The 14,484-nt window shown below is 35.2% G+C and overlaps 1 protein-coding gene across 1 annotated transcript in view; it reads left to right on the top strand.

Moving 5' to 3' along the window:
• The window catches only part of ARSJ (arylsulfatase family member J), an 83,024-nt gene extending 69,215 nt beyond the window's left edge, over positions 1 to 13,809 (top strand). The window contains exon 2 of the mRNA XM_017510572.2: positions 10,515 to 13,809. Within this exon, the coding sequence (XP_017366061.1) occupies positions 10,515 to 11,913 (1,399 nt within the window). The 3' untranslated portion in view covers positions 11,914 to 13,809. The remainder of the gene's footprint in view (positions 1 to 10,514) is intronic.
• Positions 13,810 to 14,484: the final 675 nt, after the last annotated feature.

The raw sequence follows: 14,484 nt of genomic DNA, 5'->3' as shown, positions 1-14,484 counted from the left end.
GAGGAAGGCAGCAAATCACACTGCCACGTGTGTACCTATGCAACAATTTTGCATGTTCTTCACATGTACCCCAAAACCTAAAATGCAATAAAATAAATAAATGGGAGAAAAAAAAAAAGAATGAAAGAGCATTACCACTTTTTCATCAGACTGTTTTCTGGAAAAGCCGCCTAGTGAACATAAATGTGACACTCTTCATAATTTTTATTTCTTCAAAGTCAAAGGTACAAAAAAAATGTTAAACTTCTTAAATATGGCAGTCCTACCCCTATGGGAATAACTAAATGTTAATGGAACAATTAATGAAAAGCAGAGTGAGAGATCATGTTTTCAAAATATTGAAAGGATTTTAGGCCAGGCACGATGGCTCATGCCTGTAATCCCAGCATTTTGGGAGGTTGAGGCAGGCGGATCACAAGGTCAGGAGTTTGAGACCAGCGTGCCCAACATGGTGAAACCCTATCTTTACTGAAAATACAAAAATTAGCCAAACATGGTGGCAGGCACCTGTAATCCCAGCTACTGGGGAGGCTGAGGCAGGAGAATGGCTTAAACCTCGTAGGTGGAGGTCACATTGAGCTGAGATGGCACCATTGCACTCCAGCCTGAGTGACAGAGCGAGACTCTGTCTCAAAATAAATAAAAAATAAAAATTTAAAAATGAAAGGATCCTAAATTCTTTTTCAGCAATCTTTGTCTTACTTTGAGGATTCTAACTAATATTAACGATATCTTACTTTACACACCCTGTCTATAAGGCAAAGTTGGTAGTATCAGGAGTAGTTTAGTTAATTTAAGCTACTCCCTAGTCTACACATCTAAGTGCATTTTCTGCTTAGAATAGAGAAGATGAAAACTGGTACATTTCTTTAAAAATAAATTCTACATTATTCTGAGGTCATATTGAAAATAGAAAGAATAATATAAATATTATTTTGGCAGTGTGGGTACACTTGCTTTATGGAGTGTATGTAACCTTGAAATAGTCTCTACAAATTTGATAATTTAAAAATGTACTCCTGGAGTACCCTCTTAAATTTTATTCTGTAAGTAATTTTATAAATGAGAGGTTCATTAATTACATAAGTGAATATTCATTTCAATAGGTATTTGGTGGTCTGTAATTTATGTATTAAATCTTATTTTTTTTTAAGTAAGGGTCTTCAAATAAATAATTACAAAAAAGGGAAAAGAACATGGGATAAGAAGAGTCAGAGAAAAGACCATCTAATAGAAAAGAAACTTACTTTCGGATGAACACTATTTCCAGAAAGGAATCACTTAACATGTTATTTTTAGTTATGTTTCCAAAGAGATCAGGAAAATTGAAATCAACGTATAAAAAGCTTTTGTGTCCTGAAGGTTCACCGACCATGAATGAGTAAGGCAACTGCAAGGACAAATAGCAGATTCTGAAGACTAGGAAAGATTATCTAAAGGCAGAAATGTTAAAAGTTACCTGACAAGTTTCCTCATTTGCTGTGTAGTCAAAGGAGACATTTTCTCTGGCTTTGAGCAGTAATTACAGAATTCATTTAGCTCATTTCATCCCCTTTTGTCTAGCCTGAAGGTAATCTCCTGAGTAGATGTCCCTGCTAGGCAGGACAGGAGACGAGTGAGTGTGTCCATTCTTTTGGCATTTAGATTTAATTTCTTTATTTCATATTAATTAGTTGCCTTGATACAATTAGTCTTAGTAGAATAAGCTAGTTTTTTTGAAACCTAGTCATCTAAATTTTATTTATATAGAAATTTATATAACAAATTGAAAGCTTCTGTCTTTCCACAATTATTATGTTCCCAGAAATAATCGCGTTCAACAGTTTGGTATATATGTTTATATTTTTTCTTTATTTTTCTCTCTTTATGAATACACATATACATGCACACATATTCTCATTCATTCATTCAACAAATATTTATTGATGTGCTGTTATGAGCCATGTATTGTTTCAGGTGGTGTGAATATACCAGTGAACAAAGTCCCTGCCGTCATGGAACCTATATATTTTTATTGTAAAAATGTAATAATACAATAGATATTCTGCTATTATCCACTATAATCTGGGATTCTTCCCACACCAATCTACTAAAAATAGCTTATAAGGTCTACATGCTTATTGCCAAATTCAGTTGATGCTTTGCAATTCTCTTTCCCTGGCTTCTCTCTATAGTAAGTGATGCAGTTGACTCTAAAATTCTTCTCCCTATTCCAGTACACAGGGTGGCCGATTTACCTCAGACTCTTTTAATGCAGCTTCTTGCTTTTCTTCTAAATGATGGTATTTCCTGGGCTTCATCTTTGGCCTTCTCTATTTTGTCTTTAGACGATGACATGCGTTTCCATGAATTAACCTGCCACCTAAAAGCTAATGAGTCTCAAATATCTATTTTATAATTAAATTAACTGTATTTTATTATAACATTGCTTTCCACTATTTTTCATTAAGAAATACATATCATCATAACTTAAAACATGTGAAAAGCATTATGGTGACCTGATTTTGGTGGCATACCACTCTTTTCTTTTAAATACATTTTATTGTGTATATTTAACGTACATAGTATAATGTAATGGGCTATCCAAAACCAGTAAAATAGTTACTATGGTAAAGCAAATTAACATACTCATCATCTCACACAGTTACCCTTTTTTGCATGTGTGTGACAGGAGCAGCTAAGATATATTTGTCAAATATTTATTTTATTTTATCCTATACATCTGTAAGTGAATATACTACAGATGCCTCTAGCTAAATGCAGGGCAGGAATCATTGTCTTCCTATTTATTCCTGTCTCTTTTCCTGGATTTCTTAACTCAATGCAAAGATTTCCTTTTACCCAGCCACCCAGACCAGACACTCTGGACTCATCTTCAATATTTCCTTCTCCCATGCTTCCCACATATAGTCTGTAACCTTATCAAATGTCTCTCTTTATAATACTTAATCTTCTCTTTACTGTATCCTCACTGTAATGAATCTCAGTCTTGGGTATCATCCTTTAACTCTTAGATTAGGACACATCTCCCTGCCTACGTCTTGTTCCAGTCCAATCTATTCTTCACACTACAACCAGATCTGATTTTTCCAACACAAAGCTTCAGTTGTGTCATTCTCTTTTCAAAAGTACTCTGTGACCTCCTATCACCTTCACATTAAGTAAGATGAGCTTAGTACAGCTCTATGCTCTAATACAGCACCCTGTCATTGAGTACCCATTTACCTCTTTAGACTAATCTCCCAACAAGACATGTCTGAATCTCTGCCCTTATATTCTAATATTCTATATTGTTGATCTACAGAGACCCAAACTCTTTATCTCACTTTTTGCATTCAAACATTCTGCTCCTCTTACTGAAACACTCTTCGTCTTCCCTTCAACTCTTTACCTGAATGGCTCCTCCTCCTGCAGAAATCATCTCAGATTCACCTTCCCTTGTGAATGTGCTTTTGTTCAGTTGTTTCAGCTGCTTGCACTGCCTGCTTTCATTCCACATTCACCCAGATACTCCTGCATGCACTAAAACTCAGATGAAACATGGCGCCTTCTGAGAGGTTTCCTGACTCTACTAAGCGCACTCATAAAATGTTGTCGTTCTCTACTGTAACACTTACTCCTGTCATAATAACACTCTAATTCCTTGTCTGTTTCTCAAGTTATACTGCATTCCTTGAGAGCAGAGACCATCTTATTCGCCCGTCATAATCCCCAAAGCTAGCACAGTGTAGGAGAAGAAGTGTTAAGCAATTCAATCACTCATTCATGAGATTAAAAACCAAGGCACAGATTTGTTGCCACAGCCCTCCCCACGTCCACCCCTTGCCAGAAGATATAATTAACCAAAAGATAAAATTAAGGCCTGTAAATAGAATTTCTTTATAGACAAGAGAGTCTTTTGGAAGGCAGTGATAAGCAAACATCTTTTCAGAATATGGAAATCTAGCTATAATATTCCTACATAAATATCTGAGTAATATTTGATTTGTAAACTATAGTCTCTTCCATTTATTTCCTTCCCTTCAAAATATGACTTTTTACTCCAGTATTGGCCGATTTTGTACTCTCTAATCATTCTGAATGTTAGTCTACATAGAACTATTAGTATTCATATTTTATCCCACTTACAAGAGTATCTTAAATATGTAATTAGGTTAAAATAATATTATCTTAGACAATATTTTCAGACATAGGAGAATTCATAGACTATAGTATCCAGCACACAGTAATAGAAATTAATATAAAAAGCTATAAACCTTCATGTATTCTAATTCCAAGCTAAAAGGTCTACTTAGTACTTTTCTTTTAAGTTGGCAGTAAAGTGACAATGATGGCTACTGCCTTTAACAAATTTGGCAACAACTCTAGGTTTACTATTGTTCATATGAAGTTTTCTTCACATAGGTAGCCAGATTGTGACAAAAAATCTAGTAAATTTCAAAATTATTTTATTTTTTGGCCAAGATAATAGAAGCACTTGGAATACATCATACAAAAAATCTATTTTTAAACTAATTTCATACTATACAAAGAAATGTTAAATATATATTGATGTTTGTGGAGTCTTCCATATGAAATACCTGTAAATTATATTATAAACTTGATATTGTGAAGTTGTTCTGATTTTAACTGGAGATCCTTCATTGACACATTGAGCAACAGTCTTTGACTCATGGTTTATTATAGTTAGAAAGAAGCTTAGAGGTGTAGTACTTTGTTCTCATGCTGCTATAAGGATATACCTGAGACTGGATAATTTATGAGGAAAAGAGGTTTAATTAACTCACAGTTTCAAGGTTGGGGAGGCCTAAGGAAACTTACAATCATGGCAGAAGGGAAAGCAAACACATCCTTCTTCACACAGTAGTAGGAAAGAGAAATGAGAGCCAAGAGAAGGGGGAAGCTCCTTATAAAACCATGGGATCTCATGAGAACTTACTCACTATCACGAGAATAGCATGGAGGAAACTGCCCCCATGATTCAATTACCTCCCACCAGGTCACTCCCGCAACATGTGGGGATTATAGGAACTACAATTCAGATAAGATTTGGGTGGGGACACAACCAAACCCCATATTAGAGGCCATCTAGTACTTCATTTCCAATTCAGGAATCTCTTTTACAGAATATTTGGCAAATGCTTATTTAGCCTGTTTACTATTTTTTGTTTACTTGTTTTTAGAATTTTTTTTTCACATTGAGTTGAAATCAGCCTCCTTATAATATTGGCCATTAGTCCTAATTCCATGCTTTGAAATAAAACAGAGAGGGGTTAAACCATCCACCACTCACCAAGTTATAAAAGCAACAGATCTAGAAATCATTCCTAATTCCTACCTTTTTCACTCGTTCCATCCTTCTCTCACTAATTTAGTCCTGTCAGTTCTAAATCCAAATATACATTTCATCCATCCACTTCTTTCCATTTTTACTGCCACTAGATGGTAGTCCAAGCCACCATCATCTTTGACCTACACTACTGTAATAGCCTTCTAAACAGTCTTTGTGTTTCAGTTCTCATCTGTCTAAAATCCACTTTCAGTGGTCTCCAAATTGTGTATATACACAAAAAAGTAAGGTAACATGATTCATTAGGATGCAAAAAGAAATATAAGAAATTCTACTTACATTTATTTTTATCTTACCCTTTTCAATTTCTATTCTGTGTAAGTTTTATAATATTCCTAAATTAATACAATATGCATGAGTGTAACTTATAAATAAGTAAATATACATATATTAGGAGTACATGCTTAAATATTGAATGCTATTTTTCAGATATGTTCTAACGAACATAACGGAATTGTTACTCATCAGAATTTGCACACTGTCTTTATATGATGTAAAGATTAATTACAATTATAACTTTCATTTGTCGCTTTTGCTTTTTATTAAATTTGTGGGCTAACATATTTAATTTCTCAGATCCATTTATTTGTCTTATATAACTAACATGTAAAAAATTTATTTTTTAACTAAAATATCTTTTGTTTATCCCAGTTAGATTTTTCTTACATCTTGTTTTAAATTTTGAAACAATCTTATACTTATGGAAAAATTGCAAGTACAGCACAAATAACACTTTTCCCGAACTGAGAATTAAGAGCCAACATGCTGTCCTATCAATACTTTAGTATTTCCTACAGACAAGGGTATTATATTAGCCACAAAAAAAAAATCAAAATCAGAAAATATTGTTATTCTATTTCAATCCTAAGATCCAATTTAAGTTTCACCAGTTCTCTAAATATGTTCTTTATTGAAACTATTCCAATTCAAAACCACATATTGCATTTAATTGTTATGCCTCTTTAGTCCCTTTCTTTTTTTATCTTCCAGCTTTTATCTTAGGTTCAAGGGGTTCATGTGCAGTTTGTTACATGTGTAAATTGCATGTCACAGAGGTTTGGTGTGCAGGTTATTTCATCACTCAGGTAGTGAGCATAGTACCCAACAGGTAGTTTTCAATCCTCACCCTTCTTCCACGTATCACCCGTGAGTGTGCCCTGATGTCTTTTGTTCCCTTCTTTGTGTTCCTGTGCAATAGAAGTTTAGTACTCATTTATAAGTGAGAACATGTGGTATTTGATTTTCTGTTCCTGCATTAATTTACTTAGGATAACAGCCTTCAACTACATCCATGTTACTTCAAAGGGCATGATTTTGTTCTTTTTTATGGCTGCATAGTATTCTGTCGGTTGTATGTACCACATTTTCTTTATGCAGTCTCCAGCTTATGGGGATTCAGGTTGACTCCAGGTCTTGCTATTGTGAATAGTGCTGTGAGGACTTATTTTCTGTTTTTTTTTTCTTTCTTTTCTTTTTCTCAATTAAATGAAACTCCCTTACATGCTCCACAGAAAAGCATATCAATTAAAAGTATTTTTTATTACATTAACTGTCATTAATATGTAAGAGTATCATTCTTATCCCCAATTGCAGTGCTAACAAACATATAGTTGATTTTTCATTATTTTATTAAAAAAGAATCAGGGGCAGCTCTTTCAAATGCTAAATCATTCCTAAGCTATTTACCTAATGCGGATCCTTTTTTAAAAAAGACAATGAAGCAAACTTGGCAGAACTTTTCTTTTTTGACTTGTCTCATTTGTTATTTTTGAAATGCTCACAAATCATGTACTTTAAAAAAATCATTTTCAAATTTTCAGGGATCAACATAAACCTCACTATCCGGTTTACAAATCCATCCTTTCTTTCATTGGAAAGTTGGAGCAGATTTGCTTCTCAAGACTTCCGGCATCTTTCCTCTGCTCCTTGATTTTCCAATAAGTTCAGATATTAACTCCTAAAAAAGAATTGAGAGAGCATCAGACTGCCACTGCTGATCGAGAATCAGTTTCACAGCCTGGTGGAGCAGGTTGTGGGTGTTGGGGAGAAAACCATAACTTCTTTACATCTCTATTTTCCTATCCATAAAAGGAACTTAAGTAATCTGACTTCTCACTGTTGTAGTAAGACTTAAATGCAATAATACATACGAAAAAAATCTACAAATTATAAAGCTTTATGCAAATGTTAGTGACACCTGATTCAGCCCTCTGGGATAATAACTGCTAAAGCTATCACTGATTAAATGTACTCTTCTTACTAGACTCTGCTCCTTTCCAATGCTTGCAGCAACCCAACATGTATTATTATCCCTATTTTACAGATGAGGAAACTGAGGATCAGAGGGATTAAGTACTTCCCAAAGCCACACAGATAATAAGCAGTGGAGCAAATTGAAACCCAGGTCTGTTTGATTCCAAAACCTACACCCTTATCCCACACCGCAAATTACCTGAAATTTTCTCCTATTCCACCATAGAGGCTGGAGCTCATTTAAGCAGGAGCTGCCCTGAAAACCTCTTCCCTGTTATAAGCTGCTGTCAAACTTTTATGTTACTGGTTCTAAATTTTCCAATTTAAAAACAATTGTACTATCTAAAGAAGACAAAAACCTCATAGTTGATTAATAGCTCTGAACTCTTACTTATCTGCAAATGCTACACCATTTTCTGAAAGTAGCAAACCTCTTCTTGCCTTCTCTTTATTTTCTGCAAACTTTTCCTGTATTTTATGTTTTTCATAAGTCTCTATTCTTATTGCTTTTGCCATTAGTTGAGAAAATAACCGACTTAATTAGAAATGCTTAATTAGTTTACCATTTCATGAATTAAATAGACATTCCCCTCAAGTCCATATTCTGCATAATATAATTCTTTTGTTAATAACTCATCCCCATGAATGATTCCCAAAATTTTTACCCATATAGATGTCTCCCTTTTTAATTTCCTCCAAGTTTCCATTAATGGGTATTTACTGATTTGTCATGTACTTGTGTGAAAAATTAGTTTTTTTCTAATTTTCAAAAACATCCACCTCTGTCTAAAACATTCAGTTGTTAAAAAATTAGATTTTCACAACTGAATGTTTTGTATCCTGGACTGGATCAAGAAAAGGCCAGGTGCGGTCACACACACCTATAATTCCAGCACTTTAGGAGGCCAGGGCAGGTGGATCACCTGAGGTCAGCTAACTGGGAGGTTGAGGCAGGACAATCGCTTGAATCTGGGGGGCAGAGTTGTGATGAGCCAAGGTTGTGCCATTGCACTGCAGCCTGGGCAACAAGAGCAAGACTCCATCTCCAAACAAAAAAACAAAAACAAAAACAAAACCCAAACCAAAANCCAGCTACTTGGGAGGCTGACGTAGGAGAATCGCTTGAACTCTGGAGGCGGAGGTTGTGATGAGCCAAGGTTGTGCCATTGCACTCCAGCCTGGGCAACAAGAGCAAAACTCTGTCACCAAAAAAAAAAAAAAAAAAAAAAAAAAAAAACAAAAAAAAAAAAAAAAAAAAAAAAACACCAGTAACAATGCCTTCTAAACTTGGTACTTATAATGTTTATTTCTTTGGGAGTTTCTTACATTTTGAATTACGACAACCATGACTATTGCAAAACTGACAGCTAAATGATCAGCAGAGTAAACAGGGTTTATGTGAAGGCTGCTTTGCAGTAGTGATCAGATATTACTTCAGTGCACACAGAAATATCAGTGTGTGGCTGCAAGTAACACTTCAAAAAACTCATAGTTTCATCATGGTATCATTAAAACATTAAAAATAAATTGAACTATTCATCCAAGGCATGTATAACATGTTGGCCTTTCAGGTTAAATCACTGTGAAAAAGTTGCTTTTGACCTCAATATTTTTTTGTAATTTGATTCCAAGAAAACCTACATATTTACCCTGACAATTTTCTGCAACCTTAATTTTTAAAAATTTTTATATATTCTATTTTTAAAATGTTTTTGAACTTATAACTATAGAATCAATCAGTTTTAAAATACCATAAACTAACTGATATATCTTGGCCCAAGTGAAAATTCATACACTTGTGTAATAATATCCCTTCTTGGAAAACACCCTTGGCAAAATATCGCTGGAAAGAGAAAAATGCAAGAAACTAACATTCACTTAATTTTTAACATATTAGAAAGTGTTATGTTTTCTTAGACTATCCTATAAGTGATTATACTTTTTTAAAAAGGAGACACTGTGGGAAACATACATAAGGACTTATTACCTGTTATTTTTGGAAAAATAATTTGTAGCACTAGCTAAAACTTTTATTCTAAAATGATTTTTAAGCAATAATGTATTGTGTAGTCAAAAACTTCTTTCTTCTTTCAGAGATCTAACAGATTGGAGATTCAGAATAAACTATTGTTTGACAAAGAGGAGATTTTTCTATAATTTTTGCATGTATTTTTAGTACTTCAGAGTTAGCTTGAAATAAATGATCTCAGGAAACTATTTAAAAGCTAATGATTTGAAGGTCCCTAGGTTAAAAGCAATAATAATAATAATCTGATTCTATATGTCTTTTCTTATCTTGTCAATTTTCAGTCATATAATTAAGAGATTAAAGTTTATTCAAATTAATTCTATTATAAGAACTTTAAAAAGACTTTGAGGCTGGGCACGGTGGCTTTGCGCCTATAATCCCAGCACTTTGGGAGGCCAAGGAAGGCAGATCACTGGAGGTCAGAAGTTTGAGAACAGCCTGACCAACATGGTGAAACCCTGTCTCTACTAAAAATACAAAAATTAGCTGGGCATGGTGGCGTGTGCTACTGGGGAGGCTGAGGCAGGAGGAGTGCTTGAACCCGGGTGGCAGAGGTTGCAGTCAGCCGAGATCACGTCACTGCACTCCAACCTGGGCGACAGAATGAGACTCTGTCTCAAAAAGACTTTGAGATAAGTGGGAAAATCTTAGTATCAAAAGTGCTGGTTTAGATCGAAATGTATTTCCATTTAAATAGGAAGCTAATTAGATTAAGACTTGTGAGTAAAGAGTAGAAATGCTGAATTGGTCATTTATCATTGGGGTCCATTATAATTTAACAATCATCCCCATAGAAACATTATTTAATTTAGGAATCATTGTTTTATGTAGAATATCTCTTTTATCCTGCCCTGATAACAAAATTTTTGCTCTTTTCTTAAGGTATCAGATACACACCGGACTTCAACATTCTATCATAAGACCTACCCAACCCAACTGTTTACCTCTGGACAATGCCACCCTACCTCAGAAACTGAAAGAGGTTGGATATTCAACGCATATGGTTGGAAAATGGCACTTGGGTTTTTACAGAAAAGAATGCATGCCCACCAAAAGAGGATTTGACACCTTTTTTGGTTCCCTTTTGGGAAGTGGGGATTACTATACACACTACAAATGTGACAGTCCTGGGATGTGTGGCTATGACTTGTATGAAAACGACAGCGCTGCCTGGGACTCTGACAATGGCATATACTCCACACAGATGTACACTCAGAGGGTGCAGCAAATACTAGCTTCCCATAACCCCACAAAGCCTCTATTTTTATATATTGCCTACCAAGCTGTTCATTCACCACTGCAAGCTCCTGGCAGGTACTTTGAACACTACCGATCCATTATCAACATAAACAGGAGGAGATATGCCGCCATGCTTTCCTGCCTAGATGAGGCAATCAACAACGTGACATTGGCTCTAAAGACATATGGTTTCTATAACAACAGCATTATCATTTACTCTTCAGATAATGGTGGCCAGCCTACGGCAGGAGGGAGTAACTGGCCTCTCAGAGGTAGCAAAGGAACATATTGGGAAGGAGGGATCCGGGCTGTTGGCTTTGTGCATAGCCCACTTCTGAAAAACAAGGGAACAGTGTGTAAGGAACTTGTGCACATCACTGACTGGTATCCCACTCTGATTTCACTGGCTGAAGGACAGATCGATGAGGACATTCAAATAGATGGCTATGACATCTGGGAGACCATAAGCGAGGGTCTTCGCTCACCCCGAGTAGATATTTTGCATAACATTGACCCCATATACACCAAGGCAAAAAATGGCTCCTGGGCAGCAGGCTATGGGATCTGGAACACCGCCATCCAGTCGGCCATCAGGGTGCAGCACTGGAAATTGCTTACGGGAAATCCTGGCTACAGCGACTGGGTCCCCCCTCAGTCTTTCAGCAATCTGGGGCCGAACCGGTGGCACAATGAACGGATTACCTTGTCAACTGGCAAAAGTGTATGGCTTTTCAACATCACAGCCGACCCATATGAGAGGGTGGACCTATCTAACAGGTACCCCGGAATCGTGAAGAAGCTCCTACGGAGGCTCTCACAGTTCAACAAAACGGCAGTACCAGTGAGGTACCCCCCCAAAGACCCCAGAAGTAACCCTCGGCTCAATGGAGGGGTCTGGGGACCATGGTATAAAGAGGAAACCAAGAAAAATAAGCCAAGCAAAAATCAGGCTAAGAAAAAGCAAAAGAAAAGCAAAATAAAGAAGAAACAGCAGAAAGCAGGCTCACGTTCAACTTGCCATTCAGGTGTTACTTGTGGCTAAGCACAAATTATTTCCTGTTTGGTTAGACTTAAATCAGTTCTTATTTTTCAACTGTTTCCTAGGTAAGCCAGCAAAATGTGGCTCAATAATATCGCTGCCATAAGCATCAGGCTTGTTTTCATGCTGTGCCACTCCAGAGACTTCTGCCACCTGGAAACCACACCAAAAACTGCTCTGCTCAGTGCCAAAGGTGCTACTCTTGCAAGCCACACTTAGAACAGAGATGTTTATTTCTCTTGCTCCTTTATAAAACGTGGTCTGTCTTGAGTTCTACTGCTGTGCTTCAGTCAATTGACCAAACACTGCTTTAAATTATAGGAGGAGAATAATAACCTACCATCCACGAGCATGCTAATTTGATGGAAGTTACAGGGTAGCATGATTAAAACTACCTTTAATAAATTATAGTTAAAGATTGTGTCACCTCAAAGGCCTTGAAGAATATATTTTCTTGGTGAATTTTTGGTATCTCTGTCATATGACACTTGGGTTTTTAAATTAATTCTATTTTATATATATATGTTTCTTTGCCTGTGAAAAACAAGCTGTTTTTCTCACATATGAACAGCTTGCACCTCGTTTTATCATGTATGAGGGAATGGCAAATAAGAATGTTTGAGCACACTGCCAACAATGAATGTAACTATTTTCTAAACACTTTAAGAGAAGAGCATGTGAGTATAAAAGATCTAATTTATTTTTACAGAAAAATAATATTTTGTTTTTGTAAAAAGTTTTGCAAATGACTTTTAATTATTTTTTCTTTCCTGCATACCATCACAAGAATTTTATTTCATTTCTTCAAATTACGAAGCACTGTAATACTATACTGTAATACTATGTGACTTCATACACTATGAAAAACATCATTCATAAAACATTATAATCATCATTGTTCAACCATGATTTTGAATGTAGTAAGATGAATATATTCCTTACAAATTACTTGGAAATTCAATGTTTGTGCAGAGTTGAGACAACTTTATTGTTTCTATCATAAACTATTTATGTATCTTAATTATTAAAATGATTTATTTTATGACACTAGAAAATTTAGTGTGGATTTTCTGATCTAACTTCTAGGTAAAATTGTATCATTCATCCTAACAAACAAAAATATTTACTAATAGGCAATTGAAGGAATGGTTTGCTAACAACCACAGTAATATAATACGATTTTACAGAGAGATGCTTCCACTTGCTATGGCATGGAGAAAGATGTTCCTGTATATTTATATTAGGTTGGTGCAAAAGTGGTTGTGGTTTTTGCCATTAAAGGTAATAACCTTACTCTTATACAAAGTGGACACTGGAGAGACACAGAGAAATGGAAGATACGGATCCTACCTGGAGTAAGTAAGCTTGTTTGGAAATCCCACAGGCAAATGTGATGAAGAGAATAAAGGAGTATTATTAGTAGTAAAGTTTATCATGGGTCATCAATGAGCATAGGTTGGTATGTTTCCTGTAGACGCTAGAGTTTTCCTTGAAGTGTCCTCTCCTAATGCAGAGGCCTCTAAGCCTCATAGTATACACTTGAAAAGTCACAGATAGCTAGAGTGGTGATTTTTGAAGTTATAACTGTGATAAGAAAATGTGTGTGGTGGTACGACAGCATACCATTAAATACATTTATATCACAGCTCAAAGGACTGTGATATAACACATTTACATCACAACTCACAGTTTGTGAAAATGTATAAAATAATCTGTAATCTAGTACTGAAATTATTAAATTGGATAAGATGATTTAAAGGATTTTAATTTTAATATTTTATTTCTACAATATATGGCTCCATTTTATTTTCTAGTGTAAACTTATATTTCCTAAAGTTTGTGTTTTGTTGACATTATCTTTTAAATAAGTCTTAAAAATAAAGGCATATTGTTCATGTTTTCCTTTCCTGGTGGCACATAAATAGTGTGTCTTAAAATAGATGGTATTGTATACATTTTTTTAAAAATAGACATCTTTACACTAAAAAAGAGTTCTGAAAAAAGTAAGTTGCGGAGATGCCGGGTTAAACAAAGTCAAAGGAGTCACTTTATTACAGATTTTCTTCAAGTTTTTAAAACCTTAGCTTGCGTTGTAACTCTGATAGAAGGAAAATGTTACACAGTATTTCATAATTTATTTCACCACAAAACTGTTCTTTGTGGCACAGTACACAGTACCAGGGTTCTGAGAAACTGTACTGTTATTGGAAACATAGTGTAAACATAGAATCTTCTAAAAGCTCCAGGAAAGACAAAAAGAAGCAAAGAGGCAAATTAGGATTATGAAATACCAGTAGATATTACCTATTGTGATGTAATTCTAAGTTCTCAATAAAGGATTATAATCTTCTCAGTGAAAATAATTTAGTCCACAGTGTTCTACTGGAAATGGCTTCATGGATGTTGATTGCTGTTTTAGAGAGTACCTGCCACCTGCCCATGGCACTAGGCAGGATGTGGTTTACCAGAAGTCTCAGTGTCTTGCCCTCAAGAAATTAAAATCTATTCTAATAGTCATGTATAAATCATGAACAAAAATGTTTCCAAAATGCTGTCAGAAAATCACTAGGAATT

The sequence above is a fragment of the Cebus imitator genome, unplaced genomic scaffold, assembly GCF_001604975.1.
Source record: "Cebus imitator isolate Cc_AM_T3 unplaced genomic scaffold, Cebus_imitator-1.0 Scaffold17, whole genome shotgun sequence".
In the NCBI taxonomy this organism is placed as follows: domain Eukaryota; kingdom Metazoa; phylum Chordata; class Mammalia; order Primates; family Cebidae; genus Cebus; species Cebus imitator.
Note: the sequence above shows the minus strand (reverse complement) of the source record. Positions and strands in the feature narration are given on the sequence as shown.